This window comes from Acartia tonsa, chromosome 5 (assembly GCF_053477335.1).
Source record: "Acartia tonsa isolate MP-2025a chromosome 5, ASM5347733v1, whole genome shotgun sequence".
In the NCBI taxonomy this organism is placed as follows: Eukaryota; Metazoa; Arthropoda; class Copepoda; order Calanoida; family Acartiidae; genus Acartia; species Acartia tonsa.
Genome location: NC_137264.1, coordinates 53,331,315 through 53,349,387, shown reverse-complemented (window position 1 = coordinate 53,349,387; position 18,073 = coordinate 53,331,315). Strand labels below are relative to the sequence as shown.

Here is an 18,073-nt window from a genome sequence, read left to right as displayed (position 1 = left end):
GGGTGGGGTAAGTCTGGGCTAGGTTTCTGTCATCATTTAGTTCACTTTTAAAGAGTTAATAAATAAAGTAAAGATTTGTGTTAGCAACAAAATAGATCATTGATTTTTCATACTTCAGTGAATGCTACATCTAGAAAAGCAGTTTATAAGATACAAACTGAACAATCATTAATTTCAACCTTTTATGTGTGTTATTTTTAAGAGTGTTTGTGTCACTATGTAAAAAAGTCAGGACAACTTTTTAATTTCATAATGTTTAGGTCAGTTTTCAACACACAGCTTCAATCTTTTCTCTAATTACCCCTTCTGAGATAACACAGCTAGCTAGAATATACATAAACTACATGAAGGAATTGTAATTATCCTAAGTCTAGCAATTTGAATATGTGAAATAACATAAAACAAGTCATTAAAGTACTATAGTCTGTTTCAAACATTAAAATTTCAACAATAATATGATTACAACAAAATTACTAAAAATCAACAAAGCAAAGAGCGCATAATTGGTGGATTTTTTATACTCTTTGGATGAAAATGTCAGAATCACATAGTGAGAAGTATACAAATATTAAGGTTAATTACTGGTACAGGGTATTCTATCTGTTGTCAGATAAAATCAGGTTGGGGATATGTTTTTACTTTCTTGGTAGGTTGGGTTTCATTTTATGCTTGGGTTTCAAGATTGTGTTTATAAAAATAAAGCAGAGTTTTTTTCTAAGGAAAGACGGTACAATGAGGCCAGCATGTGGGTGCTTCTTTCATACTTATTCTGACTCCATTTTGTTTTTCGAGCAAAAGATGGTTTATTTGCTACATGCGATGGTGTTGTAGATTTGGCGCCAAAATAAGAAGTTAATGTTGCTAATGATTCGGATACTGGTAGAGATTCATTTACAGGGCAGCAACCTAAAATATCCAGTTATATCCATTTTATGAGTTTAAAAAAAAATTCTACAGGTTATATTTACTGAGTGTTACAGTGACAAAATAATGATCTTTTTAAAAAAGTTTTTCTACTAGGTACCATATGAACAAGTACGTCCAAGGGGGGGGGGGGGTAAAGGGGTGATTACCCCCCCCCCCCCAGCAAATTTCCCCAAGCAAAATTGCGGCGCGCTTCGCGGTCCATTTTACCCCCCCCAAAAAAACAAATTACTCCCCCATTAAAAAAATTTTACTCCCACCCCCAAAATAAAAAAGCTTGGACGCCCCTGCACAAGAAGACAATATTTAAAATTAGGAAATCTACCTTGGCAATGATGTGTTCCAGGGAGAAGGCGAGCCATTCATCGAAGGAGATGGAACCATCACCGTTCTCATCCATCTTCTTGAACATCTCTGTCCTCTCATCGTTGGAGGCAAAAGGTACAGCCAGGCCGCATCTGGAAAAGTAATAGTAAAAATCCAGTAGGCAAGATTTAAGCAATGTTCTTGTAATTAAAGTTTTAATACTCTTTTGAAAGTATTATTGAATTGGAATCATTATATTTTATATCAAAAGTCAAATGAAATATCATAAATTATATTGAGAATATCAAAGTTTATTTTCTTTTTTAAAATTTCACGGTTTACTGAATGCTCAGTGTCTAAACAACATTAACTCCACTCTTGCTGTTGTTTTTCCCCCCTGATTATTACCCCATGTAAACTCATGTAAGCAAGGACGTCCAGTGATTACCCCCTCTCCCCCCCAAATTTTTTTTTAATTCCCCCCCCCCAAAAAAAAATGAAAAAGCTTGGACGTCCTTGCCTATATGATATAAAGATTACTCCCCCCCCCCCTCCCCAAATGAAAAAGCTTGGACGCCCTTGCATGTAAGTTGTCACCCCACCCAAATGTGATGGGAAAACAAACAAAGGCTTTAAAAAATGACCTGAAAGACGTGTGCACAGCAGTTAAAACTGTTTAAACAGAAAAAAAAGATTTTGTCAAAAAGGAAAATAATCCTGACACTATGTACATTAGAGATGAGAGAGCTAGAGGTATAAAAGTAGCTTTTTTTCTAAAATATTTTTAAAGTTTTTGAAAGAAAAATTAAACAAATAATTTTTTTTGATGTTGCTAGATTAAAAGATGATTCAATAAGTCAAATTCAATATGCATTTTAATTCTTTCATTTTCCATATTCCTATCATGTAATTTTTAATAATAAAAAATGCTTATGTGTATAAAATCTGCTTTAAACCATTCCCTGGTACCGAAATAGTAATGTAAAAGTACATTTAAAAATAAACATCTAAATGATAATAATCTATTATAGTTGTATATTTGTAAACTACTGACAAAAAGCTTGCACGAAAATGCTGAGCTTAACTTTGTCCCACACACAAATGTTTATATTTCTACATCTTTAAAATTATACACTTTTCTTTTATACAAACAACTAAATTTTGTCACAATTTAAATTTACAAAATTTAAATATCAAGATGACAAATGAAACATTTTCTTTAAAACTAATTCACTCAAATTGTTTAAATTAAAATAGTCTTTTTTTATAATTTGACAAATAACCTTGATCCTAATTATATAATCATTTAATTGTCTTATTTTTAAGAACACTTTTTTGCAATAGAAAGCATTTTTTTTTGCAAATTTTCAAGAGGGAAAGTATAAAGATAATTTAAGGAGTGGCTAATTTCTTAGAATGGAGATATTTGCAAATAAATGTACGTTACTAAAGACTTTAAAAGACATTTACATATTGTTAAAGTTAGCTCGCCATAAATCCTTATTAAAGGTAGCCATTACTGCTTGCTACATTTGTTTTAATCAGCTTCATTGCATTGCAAAAAAGTATTCCATTATTTATAGCTACAGTACAAATCTTTTTTACTCTTTAATTAAATAATACATATTTAAATCTAAATGACCATTTTAAAATAGATTAGAATGTTTGTCCATCTGACTTATGTCACGTAACAAGCTTTGCATTAGTATCGGCCAGGTTTAGTGCTATTTTATAATATGAAGGACAAAATCCTACCTTCCTTTAACTATTTTAAAAAATCAAATTAATGATGCAATTAATTTCCCAACCAACTTCTTGAGTCTACCTTCTGAGTAGTAGAGCAGATGCTAGTTATTTCAAATTGTGTTTTAATAAAATTTAAGTTATGTCTTGTTTAATTGTATCTAATTTGGATTTAAAAAATAATTACAGTAATAAAACTTGTAATTCACGCCAGGCTACAATTGAATCAAAATAAAACTAAGTGCCGAGCTCTGGGACCTATGTATGATGAAATTAGACATAAAACCATAATGATTCCAGGTAAAACCAAAATATTTCAGCGGGATCTTTTTGAGAAAAGATTTGAAAATTTTAAGTTCAATTTTCACCCCCTAGGAGTTGCCGCATAATCATGATTAGCAAAGATTAGTTATTTAAAATTTTGAACAAGTTTGCTTTTATAAAGTTCTTCATAAAACCACTCCTGAAGGGAGTTAATTAATGGCCATTTTTATCAATTGCTTTGCTAAGGTCACGGAAATTCAGCCTTAAATAAATCATATATAGAGAGGTTTTATGAAAGACTTCATTAAAGCAAAGTTGTTCAAAATTTAAAATAGATAATCTTAGCTTTTCTTGTCATGATTATACGGCAACTCCTAGGGGGTGAAAATTAAACCTGAAATTTGTAAATCAAATTTTCTCAAAAAGATCCCGCTGAAATATTTTGGTTTTACCTGGAATCATCATGGTTTTATGTCTAAGTTCACCAGAGCTCGGCACTTACTTTTGTCTTGATTCAATTGTAGCCTGGCGTGAATTTACTCTTTAGATCTTTGAACTTCTTAAGGTAAATATATTTTTCTGTTCCCCCTATTCTCCAAAAAAACTTGTTATCAGTGACACGTGTCACATTCACTTTGTATAAAATGCACACAATTCTATTTAAACAAAATACTTATCTAAACTTGCTAAGTAATGACAGCTTAAAATTTGCATTACAAGTATTTAAATTAAATTGGCATTCTTAAAAATTCTTTGTGGACATTCTTGTTACATTTTACAATTGAAAAAAATTTGTCTAAAAAGTCTAACAATCTCTAACTTAAAAGTAAATTAGATTTTATAAAAATAATATATATTTGACAGTCCTTTTAAGCTATCCAAAATATTTAAACAGCATAGTTGTTAAAATTAGCAAAATAAGATAAAACATTTTTAACATTTTTTTTGCCGTTAAGACATTTAAGATTTTATATGTTGTAATAAAATCTAATGCATTTGAATTTAAAGAATATAAAATTCAAAAAGTTTATTGATTAAATGAGTAGTTTAAGGCAAGGATATAAAGGGATGAGACAATCGCTGATAAATTGATGTACATCCCCAATAATGATAGAAAAAATAACCCCTTCTTTATATTACAATTAGTGGTTGAAACTTAATTATTAGTGGTTCAACTTAATGAACCAACCAATAAATATTCAATTAAAGTCCCAAAATGTGCCAAGCCAACAAAAAGAAACTTATCATGATTATCCCTGATCATGATACAGAGTATTTAAAATATACAGAAAATCATTTGTATTGAATCCTGTCTCTTAATATTACATAGAAATTTTCTCATTATTTATAAAAATTACCTTTTCTGAGCAGAGGTAGCCATATCAATCATCTTGTTGAACTCATCTCCAGAGACCATACCATCTCTGTCAGCATCAGCAGCCTTAACAAGTTTCATTATTCAATATAGTCCAAATAATGATTGTCAAAACTTCTAGAGAAGTTAAATGTGTCTTTTGATATATTGATTTTGGATTTTATATTACTTATTATTATATTTTAATATACTTTTTATCAGTTAAGATTGACTGGTAAATTAAAAAAATCTATAGCCAACAATAATGTACCTGGAAGCACTTCCAGTGGAACCAGTACAGTCTTCTGTGCTCATCAGATCCAGCCTCAGATCCCTTCTTGCAAACACCTGCAAATATTAATTCATCAGCATAGGATATTTCCACATTTATTTGTCATCTAAACCTTGCCTCCTTCACTGTGTCATGTGATATCTTAAGAGATAAAAAGTGATAACCAAAATTATACAGTTTCTTCATTACTTATAATTAAGGCATATGATTAATCATGCTTACCAACAAAGGCATCCTTCTCCTCCTCATCAAGAGATTTGGGGAGACCACCAGCAACACTCCTAAAGTAAATTGAGAAGTTGTTAATGTAATTATTAATTTTTGTTGAAATTTGTAATTTCAAAAAATTGGGATGAATAAGCAAAGCAGGGATATTTTGAATGGTTGCTATTTTAAATATCTACCATTCTCTTTTAGTTCTTTCTCTAATTCAGAATAATATTCATCAGAAACTTACTTGTAGTGCTTCAGAGCATGCTCCAGCCACTCATCAAAGGAGATGCCACCATCATTGTTGGAGTCAATCTCCTTGAACAGAGCCTCGCGGACAGTCTTCCTGGTGGCCTCATCAGGGCACTTCTCCTCGCTCCACCACTTGTATCCAAACTTTCTGTAATAAGAGAAATATCAGATTTTGTATATTTGTTTGTCTTAAATTATACTTATAATAAAGTAATCCTTATAAAATAACTAGGATCTGTGTCTGTCAGTGTGTGCCGAAGGATCTTCCTAATAACAGAACCGATATGGTTCTCCTTTACAGTGTAGCTTCTCATAGGCCATGGGGTGGTTTATAGTTATTTTAAGAAGAGAAATAATCACCCCTAGAAAATATTAACCCCCTTAAATTTTTTTACCTAAATTTTGAAAACAGTAAAAGTGTCTGACTATGACGTCAGAAAAAATTTACAATTAACCAATGAGAAGCCAGTATTCACAATGGTAAAATATATAGCGGCCTCTCATTGGTTAATTAATAATTTTTTCTGACGTCATAGTCAGACACTATTACTGTTTTCTAAATTTTAGATTATTGGTGGGTGGTATCCTACCCCCCCCCCCCCCACATTAGGTGCCCCTAATGGCCTCTAGGGGTGTAGACGGTATTGTTAGATATTCATAAATCATAAAGATTGTTTAGTAATCATGTTGATTAAATTTCATTTAAAGAGGGTGAGATAAAAGGCTTCTCCCCCCCCCAAAAAAAAAATTTAAAATATTAACCTAGGAAGGGCGGCAGCAGCTTCAATCATGCCATCAAACTCCTCAACAGAGACCTTGCCATCGAAGTCAACATCAGCGGTCACAAAGGCTCTGAAAGCAAAAACAAATAATGTTGGTACAGAACATAAAACTAGACAATTAGAATGGTAGACAATCTGGTATAGTCCCTTTCGCGACAACGCCTCTTAAGGGGCGTTTCGACTGATTTTTCACAGTAACTTCTCTCCTGTTTCCAGCCCATGCGGGAATCTCTAACCCTGCGGGGCAATCACCTAACCTAACTTAACCTAAAATAACCTTTCAAAAGCTACTGCGAAAATACGACGAAACACTTCTTAAGAGGAGTTGTCACAAAAAGGAACTACACCCGAAAAATCATTTAATTTTTAGACATTGAGAAAAACAGACAGACATAACTAAGCATACAGATAATTTATAGTGTGACGTAGATATACTTAATTTAAAGCATAGAGCCATAAACGAAATATGTTTGGATCATTTATAATGCGGCTTGCCCAATAGGTGTAACAATGGTAGATTGGCAATTCAAGCTATATTTTTTTTAAAGCGAAGCTTTTCTATAATTAGGGTCGGTCCGTCCGTACGTCCGTCCGTCAGTCCGTAACGGATAGCTTTTCTCGTTAATTTAAGCATGTTAGAATTGTCCTATCGATTTCAAACTTTGCATGGTGATTCCTTTAGTAGTTAGGTACGATTTAGAAAGCGTAGCAACTCTATAATCATTACCAGAATGTCCGCACTTCCATTTTAAACATTCCATTTTTTATCCGATTGATCTAATTTTTGGTATATTAACTCCTGGGACAACAAAGTATAATGTTATAAGCAAAGCAACTCTATAATCAAGTCCTAAAAATGTAAGTATGTCCATAAACATTATCCTGTATCCAGCAGTTTTTCAACAAATTTACTTTCAATTTTGGTTCGACTCTTATACATTTATATTCTGATTATTCAGTTCTGACTCTATACAAATGTTAATGTCCGTTTGTCCTACCGTTTCAGTGCTTCGCTTATATGGATGTTGTCATCCTTGTTTTATTTACAAATTGCTTTTGTTTAATTAGATTACTCATTAATCATCTTTGACTAATTTAGCTTGTAAACCTTTTTATTTTTAGTCCTCTATAACTTGTAGCTGTATTTTATGGGCCTATGCCTATGATTTGGGTGGGTAGACCCGAGTTGGATACTTAAATAATTTAAATTAACAGTGTTAACAAGTGGCTTACAGAGCGATTTACCAAAAGGATGTGAAGTGAGGGGTGGGGAGGGTAGGTAAATCTTCCTATTATCTGGTTATATGGTAGTGTTTGCACCCTCTTACACCCTCCATTCTGTAGGCTATTCATATACATTTTTTTCTTATTGTAGGCAATTGTATATTATATTCTTGTGGTTCTGCAATTTCTATAAGATAGGTTTCTTTTTTTTATGAATCTTTGACTTTAAAGGTATGTTTAACAAATTATTTTGCAGTATTATATCAATAAGTTTTGGTAGCTACGCCCCTAGAAGCCTCCATTAACACTTTAGAATGGAAGGAGGTAGGATATGGTGGGGGGGGGGGGGGCCGGGGGGGATGGGTTAAGAGGTCGACCCATCACTATATACTTTTGTTTAAAAAATTTAGTTTTTAAGAATTGTTCAAGGGTAAATAGTTATAAACTCTTTCCTTTTGTTACAAATCATTAGTAGCTAGTCAGAACTTAAGGGTATTGCTCAAAATTTACAGTTATTTTTAAAAGCGAAGCTTTTCTATAAGTAGGGTCGGTCCGTCCGTACGTCCGTCCGTCCGTAACGGATAGCTTTTTTCATTAATTTAGGCATGTTATAATTGTCCTATCGATTTCAAATTTTGCATGATGATTCCTTTAGTAGTTAGGTACGATTTAGAAAGCGTAGCAACTCTATAATCATTACCAAAATGTCCGTACGTCCATTTTAATTATGTTGATTTTTTTGATTTTTTTAACAACAAATTTTTATGTGAACTAATCATCTGATTGATTTGATTTTTGGTATATTGATTCCTGGGACAACAAAGTATAATATAATAAGCGAAGCAACTCTAATATTAAGTCCTAAAAATGTAAGTATATCCATAAACATTATCCTGAATCAAGCAGTTTTTTAACAAATTTACTTACAATTTTGCTTTGACCCTTATGAATTTATATTAAGATTATTCAGTTCTGACACTATTCAAGTGTTAATGTCCGTTTGTCCTACCGTTTCAGTGCTTCGCTTTTATGGATGTTGTCATCCTTGTTTTGGTTATTTATCGCTGCACCTTAATAGCCTCAAACAATCCTGAGAATCCATGAATATTAAATACAAATTTGTCCATCCGTTTATGAGAGCTTACTGGACATATATTATGAAATTATAGTTATATGACATTTTCGATATAAAGCACAATGTTAATGGCATTTATACTTAACTTACTCTGACGATACATTTCAATTTTAAGATTCAATATTAGATTTTTAATTTTTAGATACAAAAGGAAAAAAAGATTTTAATTTAATTTCTATGAAAGCAAAAATCAAAATTAAATTTTCAATAAATCTGTGAAAGAATTTATTTTTACAAAAAAGTCTTTATTCTCAGAAAAAATCTGTCAAATATTTCAATTAACTTTTGTTTAAAATTAATCTTTTTTTTCTTGTTACTAAAAGACCGCACTGTTTGGGCATAGTGAGGGTAAAAAGATGTTTAGCCAGCAATTTTGTAAGGTGAAACTATGGCAAATTATTGGACAAAATTCTTTAAATTGTTGTACTTCCATTAAATGAAGATTTTTTATTGTATAATAATGTTCTTTATCATAAAAAAACGTTGTTGATAGCTTTTTATAGCTTCGTTGCGTTACTAAAGAACATTTGGATATAAGATAAATTCTCTTTATTCAATATCAAAATAAGGAATTAAATATAAAAGACAAAAGCACCAAAGGCCAGATATTTTAAATTTAATAATATTGTCTCGAAAATGATTTTTTAGACCACTGTGCTAGAAATGAAATGTGTAGTCGCTTAGAGCCAAGACACCTGTGTGTATCATGTGTGTTTGTGTGTGTGTGTGTATATGTGTATTTGTGTGTATGTGTGTGTGAAAGTATGTGTGCAATTGTGTGAGTGTGTGTTTGTGTGTGACTGGATGAGTTTGGGTGTGTTTGTGTGTGTATGTGTGTTTGGGTTTGTGTTTGTGTGTGTGAGTGTGTGTGTAGCTAAGCAACTTTTTTTAATTTTTAAAAATTTTGTTGAAAAACATTTGTTAAAAGTATCCAGGTAAGATGATAGATAGATACAACAGAGGACTTGATAGATAGATAAACACGACAGGTAGCTTTGTAGATAGATAGATACAACAGAGGACTGGATAGATAGATAAACACGACAGGTAGCTTTGTAGATAGATAGATACAACAGAGGACTGGATAGATAGATAAACACGACAGGTAGCTTTGTAGATAGATAGATACAACAGAGGACTGGATAGATAGATAAACACGACAGGTAGCTTTGTAGATAGATAGATACAACAGAGGAGTGGATAGATAGATAAACACGACAGGTAGCTTTGTAGATAGATAGATACAACAGAGGAGTGGATAGATAGATAAACACGACAGCTAGCTTTGTAGATAGATAGATACAACAGAGGAGTGGATAGATAGATAAACACGTCAGGTAGCTTTGTAGATAGATAGATACAACAGAGGAGTGGATAGATAGATAAACACGCCAGGTAGCTTTGTAGATGGATAGATACAACAGAGGAGTGGATAGATAGATAAACACGCCAGGTAGCTTTGTAGATAGATAGATACAACAGAGGAGTGGATAGATAGATAAACACGACAGGTAGCTTTGTAGATAGATAGATACAACAGAGGAGTGGATAGATAGATAAACACGTCAGGTAGCTTTGTAGATAGATAGATACAACAGAGGAGTGGATAGATAGATAAACACGACAGGTAGCTTTGTAGATAGATAGATACAACAGAGGAGTGGATAGATAGATAATCACGACAGGTAGCTTTGTAGATAGCTAGATACAACAGAGGAGTGGATAGATAGATAAACACGCCAGGTAGCTTTGTAGATAGATAGATACAACAGAGGAGTGGATAGATAGATAAACACGACAGGTAGCTTTGTAGATAGATAGATACAACAGAGGAGTGGATAGATAGATAAACACGTCAGGTAGCTTTGTAGATAGATAGATACAACAGAGGAGTGGATAGATAGATAAACACGACAGGTAGCTTTGTAGATAGATAGATACAACAGAGGAGTGGATAGATAGATAAACACGTCAGGTAGCTTTGTAGATAGATAGATACAACAGAGGAGTGGATAGATAGATAAACACGACAGGTAGCTTTGTAGATAGATAGATACAACAGAGGAGTGGATAGATAGATAATCACGACAGGTAGCTTTGTAGATAGCTAGATACAACAGAGGAGTGGATAGATAGATAAACACGACAGGTAGCTTTGTAGATAGATAGATACAACAGAGGAGTGAATAGATAGATAAACACGACAGCTAGCTTTGTAGATAGATAGATACAACAGAGGAGTTGATAGATAGATAAACACGACAGCTAGCTTTGTAGATAGATAGATACAACAAAGGAGTGGATAGATAGATAAACACGTCAGGTAGCTTTGTAGATAGCTAGATACAACAGAGGAGTGGATAGATAGATAAACACGACAGGTAGCTTTGTAGATAGCTAGATACAACAGAGGAGTGGATAGATAGATAAACTCGTCAGGTAGCTTTGTAGATAGCTAGATACAACAGAGGAGTGGATAGATAGATAAACACGACAGGTAGCTTTGTAGATAGCTAGATACAACAGCGGAGTGGATAGATAGATAAACACGTCAGGTAACTTTGTAGATAGATAGATACAACAGAGGAGTGGATAGACAGATAAACACGACAGGTAGCTTTGTAGATAGATAGATACAACAGAGGAGTGGATAGATAGATAAACACTTTAGGTAGCTTTGTAGATAGCTAGATACAACAGAGGAGTGGATAGATAGATAAACACGACAGGTAGCTTTGTAGATAGCTAGATACAACAGAGGAGTGGATAGATAGATAAACACGTCAGGTAGCTTTGTAGATAGATAGATACAACAGAGGAGTGGATAGACAGATAAACACGACAGGTAGCTTTGTAGATAGATAGAAACAACAGAGGAGTGGATAGATAGATAAACACGACAGGTAGCTTTGTAGATAGATAGAAACAACAGAGGAGTGGATAGATAGATAAACACGACAGGTAGCTTTGTAGGTAGATAGAAACAACAGAGGAGTGGATAGACAGATAAACACGACAGGTAGCTTTGTAGATAGATAGATGCAACAGAGGAGTGGATAGATAGATAAACACGACAGGTAGCTTTGTAGATAGATAGATACAACAGAGGAGTGGATAGATAGATAAACACGCCAGGTAGCTTTGTAGATAGATAGATGTTAGGTAGCTAGATAGACAGACAGATAGACACAAGTGTTTTTCGATTGATAAATAGACAAACAGAATTTCAAAATCACCGTATAAAAAGTTATTACTAAACCTATAAAAGAAATTTAGGTATAATAACGATAAAAATGCTTAAGACATAAAATTACAAATTTCACCGGATCTGTAAACATAACTCATCTGACGTAGTGGTGGATTGTCGTAGTGACGGACATACCCTAGTTGCTATAGCGTAGCTGTGCTACAAAAAAATGTCTACAATCTGATACTATTTAAATCCGTTCTCGCCTATTTTTGTAAAATTCAATTCTATTTCTAAATTTGCAGAAGCGCGTAATTTTTGCACATTTCAACGAAAATGGAACGAAATTAGATTTTATGGTAAAATTGATTTTAGGAAGCAAAGCTTATCTATAACTATTATACGTACGTAATTATTTACGCAGTCTTGGTTAAAAATAATCTTGCAATTAGGAATATAATAGTACAATAAACCTTAAATGTACTTTAAACGTACGTAATTATTTACGCAGTCTTGGTTAAAAATAATCTTGCAATTAGGGATGTAATAAGTGTTACATTCATTATTGTTTAAACCTTACATGTATTTTAAATGACACTAGCGGCTTCGTCCCAAGCCTCTTGCAAATCATATGCAAAAAATTGGAGGGGGTGATTTTTTTGTTTTTGTGGGGGTTGGGGGTGTCCCACCCCCCAAGAATAAAGGCTAATACCACCACAGGACCATTATATTCCCTAAAGAGTAGAATCCAATCCAAGTGGTTACCGAGATCTTAAGGAATGGACAGACGGACGAACAGACATCATTCTACTTTGTATATTATAGATAATTTATCACAATTTTACGATATTTCAGTGCAAATAAAAAGTACAGTTTTTTTCTGATTGCTGCGCTGCCAAAAGGATAACTTTTCTTGTTTTTAAAATAGATCTATAACTTAAATAAGTTATCAACAAGTATAACAACAGCCATAACAACACGGACAAGGAGGATTAAAGATCATTAGTTAAAATCAGGAATAGATTTATTGGAGAAAATTCACGAAACCTTTCTCACGTATTTTTTATTAACAGACGGACAACAGACAAATTGAATTATAGAGTAGCTTTGCTTTTTAACATAAAATAAATAACTCCTTCCTAATAGCCTAAAACCTGCACTAGACCTAGACCTTCCCTGAAAAGATCTTACTGAACATGCATAAATACAAACAGACACACAAGTATCCTGTTACTACAGAATTTTGCTTATTTGTTTAGAGATTTGTTTTTGCAATTTTGAATAAATTCTTTTTCCTAACTGCGGTCAAATTTTTGGTGTAATTGAGGTGGACACAAATTTATCTAAAAACAATCTGATAATTAACAAATTACTAAATTTGTAAAAATAGAATTTGTAAATTTTGAAAAAATGTAATTTCACATTTTGCATCTTTAATGTAGCTTGAAATGACTTGTAATAACGAATTTATTTCATTTCATGTAAATTTGTAAATTTGAAGAATAAACTTTTAAAACTTTTATTTATTCATCTTATTAAGATCAAAATTGACAAATTAACAAGAAAAAGTTAATAACATATCCGACAAACGAACATTTACAAATATATGTAGAGGTAAAGTACTAAAGAACCAGCTTTTTTAAAATAAATTTGCCGTAAAATTATTGAGATAACGGATTCAATTAAAGAATATGAAGATTCTCTGATTATAAAAATTGTTCCCAATCTTCCTCGGAATAACCATACAAATATGTTAAAATATATAAAAAAGACAAAAAAATCACATGTTTTAAATAGACAGATTGACCAATACTGTAAAAAAAGCGTCAACTTTTAATTAAAGTAAAAATGTTTCACATTCCCGTTAATATTAACAAAGATAGAGAATTTATTAAGGCATATTAAAGGACATTATACCTTAATTTTTTATGTGCATTTTAAAAAGTATTTTAAGAAAATATATTAAGGTTTATCTTTTTATAAATATTTTAAAGTTATTTAACGTATAAACAACGCATCTTTAAAATTAATAGCTAAAATAAATAGGACAGAAAAATAAAGAAATAGAGAGTCCTTTTATACAGAACTGTGCAAAAAGTGTAAACAATTTGAAAACAATTTCAATGAACACTTACGTTTGATCTTCAAATTTTGAGGTTTGTTTCGCATTCAGGGACAGGACACGAGAATCTATTTTTTATTACCTTTCCTATTTCATAAGTTAAATAATATTGCAAACCGACTAATTTGTAATCACGGATTTTAAGGAATAAGTTAATGGCCGATAAATTTATGTAAATATCAAATGATAATACACAAAATTACCCCTTCTGTAGAATACAATCAATGGTTGAAACGTTTGGACATTCAATAAAAGTAAAGACAACGAATAAGAAAACGATAAAACTTTGGGGACTTGTATAATAAACAGCCCAATGTCCCCTCCCTCACTGATTTTGAATAGCGCAGCTACGCTATTTAATTAGAGTATGTCTGTTCAAAAAAAAAACATTAATAAAACAATATCAGATTATATTTAAGATTAAAATAATAAAAAAAGCTTGGATGGTCCTTTGAAATGTAAATATTAGTGATGTACGTCATAACAGATGCTTATTTTTTATTTATTGTATTGCCATGGGAAATTGTATACAGTTTTTGAAAGCAAATCTTTTCAATAATTAGGGTCGGTTCGTCCGTCCGAGACGGATAGCTTATTTCGGCAATTTAGGCATGTTAGAATTGTCCTATCGATTTCAAACTTTGCATGGCGATTCCTGTAATAGTTAGGTACGATTTAGAAAGCGTAGCAACTCTATAATCATTACCAGAATGTCCGTATGTCCATTTTAAACATGTTGATTTTTCTACTTTTTTAGCAACAAATTTTCAAGTGTTTTAATTATCCGTTTGATCTGATTTTTGGTATATTGATTCCTGGGACAACAAAGAACAATATTATAAGCGAAGCAACTCTATAATCAAGTTCAAAAATGTAAGTATGTCAATAAATATTATCCTGTTTTTAAGCAGTTTTTCAACAAATTTACCTACAATTTTGATTCGACATTTATACATTTATGTTCCGATTTTTCAGTTCAGATACTATACAAGTGTTAATGTCCGTTTATTCTAACGTTTCAGAGCTTGCTTTTATGGATGTTGTCATCCTTGTTTGTACTTAATATGCATTAATAAATCATTTTTTTAATTTAACTGATTTTCGAAAATATCAATCAAAATATTTTAATCTAATAAACACTGTAGCTTTTTTGTAGGTTATTTCCGTACAGTTAATTGAATAAAGATTGTTTTTATTGTAATTTAAGAATTTTGAAATTATTTTTATTTCTTTTTTTTAATTTATCGCCTAGTGGTTTATAACTACGACTTTCAAAGTTATCCTGTTGTGATGAATCACATTTTTATAATTTGTGTATCTTAGACTTTAAAGGCGTGTTTAATTTTTTAAAAATATACGTTTCCAGTACGGCTTCGATACATATTAATATCCGCTGGATTAGAACCGGTTTTCAGCCATAATGAAATATCATGTATAGCATCGTATTACAGAAAATTTTCCCCTAATATTAACATAAAAATCATGAAATTAATACCAGTTTTGTTAGCCGGGGCCATTGCTATTAATATTATAATATTTATTTTACTATCAGCGAAAAACTGTCTATGATAGGTATTAAAATGATTCTGATATGATTAAGTACAGTAATGATTTCTAGAATAGCTAATGAAAGTATAAAATTTCAAATCTGCCCAAATTGTGACATACGATCATAGATCATTTAAAACTCGAGTATTTCATACAATAAAGCAAATCTTAGAGGTATTAGCAAAGATTTTTTTCTTATTCTATACACTAAAGCACAAGCATAATGTTTGTCTGTCTGTCTGCATGAATAGTAAGATCTCGTAAATGACTGTAATGATCGTTTAACAATATAAGGACAGGATTTAGGCTATATTTAAAGGCTAGAAACAAAATCTCAAGAGTTAATCAATATAGATTATCTTCACTAAATCCAAGCAATTAATAATATTATTATAATCAGATAAAAACAAGGACAATCATATCAATAAGTAGCGAGCATTGAAATCATTTACACAATTGCCAAATGATTGTCCTATGTTGTCCCGTACGCACACGCACGCACAAACACCTGTATTGGCCCGTACACAATATAATCTTCCTGCTGAAATGCATAAACACTACTTGAAGTAATACATGATTACTAGATCAATATTTCAAATTCAAAATATTTATAGAATGTAAATGTTGTAAAGGGTGCAATTACTTCCGTAAACTATTAAAACAGCACAAACAACTACCTACTATTTGCTTTACTTCATCATTCAAATCCTCTCTTATTTATATAATACTAGCGGCTTCGCCCCTAGCCTCTAGGGGCTTTGCCCCAAAAGGTTTCATCAACCTATTTTTGTGTTATTTAGATTTAAAAAGGAAAAGTGTACCGCTCCCCAATGAAAAAGCTTAAAACCATCCCAGGACCAGTAGGTATATTCCCTGAAGAGAAGAGCCCAATCGGTTCTTTGGTTACTGAGATCTCAAGCTTCAGACAGATAGACAGACATACAGACATCGTACTTTTTTGTATTATAAATTGTCTTCTTTTAGAATAGAGGGAGAGGACATTGGAATGAAAATTACTCAGGCCCCTAAAGTTTAATTTTTCAATCCCTAATTTACATCTACAGAAGGGTAAATTTTGTTTATCCTCAATAGGAATATGGACCAATTTATCGTCATTGGGGATATGGATCAATATATCGTCCATTGACTTATCCCTATGCTATGAATATGCTATGCTGATGTTTCAATATGCAGAAGTGATGGCACACCGTAAATTTGTATCATGTTTAGTATTTTGATTTATTGCCCTAATGATACTTTTACTTTTCCTCATTTTTTTACAGAGTCTATTCTTAAACAAGAAAATTAATGTTCTTAAGTTGCCCAGCAAAAAGACAAATACAAAATTGTAAATTGTAGATTATGTCATTGTCTATAGAGGTATGTGTTGCGTGGATATAGCTTAGTGTCGGACATACGGACAATTTAACTAAGCAAAAAAGCCACATGGAATAGTTTATCAGTAAAAGTAATTGATTTATTGTTTACTAGTGTGTAAACCCTTTGCTTTGAGGTTGAAAAAATAGCATAAAACCATTCCAATACCTAAATCTAAAATTAAGATTGTCAAAAACCATCTCCGGACATATATGGAGATACCCTTAAAAGGAGAACTCAATCGGTTCAATATTTACAGAAATCTTAAGCTACAGACATAAAAAAAACCTTACAACTTTTTATAATAGGATTACTGCGCTATTACAAAATGTATTCGTTCTTGTTTGTTTGTTTATGTGTTTCCAAGTGCACCAGACTAGAAAGATTATCAAAAAATACACAAACTCATTAATTAGAGCAAAAAATGAGGGAGGGGCCGGGTGGGGGGGGGGGGGGGGGCGGTAAGAGAGCAGACGGTCAGTTTTAAATATATATTTTTGGATTGTTGCTATTAGTTATAGAGGATCAATAATGAATAGAAAAAAAAGAAATTGCGTTATCAAATTCGATTCCCCCCCGCCGCTAGTGAAGTATTTTTAACTAAAATTAAAAATGATGGAGGGGCCCAGGGGGGCACGGCCCCCCCCCAAAAAAAAATTTCCACTCTCCAAAATATTTTTTTTACTTTTTCTTTTAAAATCTAAAATAAGAAATTGCGTTATCAAATTCGACTCCCTCCCCTCTTCAAATGCCCCTAGAGGCCTCTAGAGGGCGTAGCCGCTAGTAAAGTATTTTTTTTATAAACTATAAAGACACTTAAAGGGGGGGGGGTTGGTGTTCTGTGATCAAAAAGTTACTTTGAGAGAAACTGCGGAAAAAAATCTGCAGAACAGACAGACTAATATTATGGAGTATCTTTGCTTGACCAAAATAGGAATACATATTTTCTTTCGTTTGGATACCTTTATTATTTTTCTTTATTTTCCTAGTAGATCCTATGACATTTAACATAATATACAGGGATAAAACAATGGATGATAAATAATCTCCTTCCCCAATTTGCTATGAGTGATATGCTGCTTCAGTCAGCTATTGGATATGGGGGAGGGGGGGGGGGGTTGGAGAATCATTTAATTGTCATTGTCCTTTCCCTCCCTGAGATACAAAAAAAAGTTAAATGTCTTTATATTGTTTGACATTTTGAATAAGCTTTATTTGAAAATCAATTCCTATTTACCCCCCCCCCCCCCCCCCCTCCTACCCTCTCTTGAAATGGCTATTATTTACCTGATTTGAAAAAACCGAGTTTTTTTTGACAATTTTACTAAGTTTATATAGATTTTTGGGGTATTT

General features: G+C 32.3%; 1 protein-coding gene across 1 annotated transcript in view; it reads right to left on the bottom strand.

Moving 5' to 3' along the window:
• Positions 1-409: 409 nt before the first annotated feature.
• Positions 410-18,073, bottom strand: part of LOC145319833 (uncharacterized) — a 29,397-nt gene continuing 11,733 nt past the window's right edge. The window contains exons 3-9 of the mRNA XM_080162200.1: positions 6,108-6,197; positions 5,341-5,493; positions 5,106-5,164; positions 4,863-4,939; positions 4,596-4,678; positions 1,250-1,382; positions 410-906 (exon numbers count right to left, since the gene is read on the bottom strand). Coding sequence (XP_080018326.1) covers positions 892-906; positions 1,250-1,382; positions 4,596-4,678; positions 4,863-4,939; positions 5,106-5,164; positions 5,341-5,493; positions 6,108-6,197 — 610 coding nt within the window. The 3' untranslated portion in view covers positions 410-891. The remainder of the gene's footprint in view (positions 907-1,249; positions 1,383-4,595; positions 4,679-4,862; positions 4,940-5,105; positions 5,165-5,340; positions 5,494-6,107; positions 6,198-18,073) is intronic.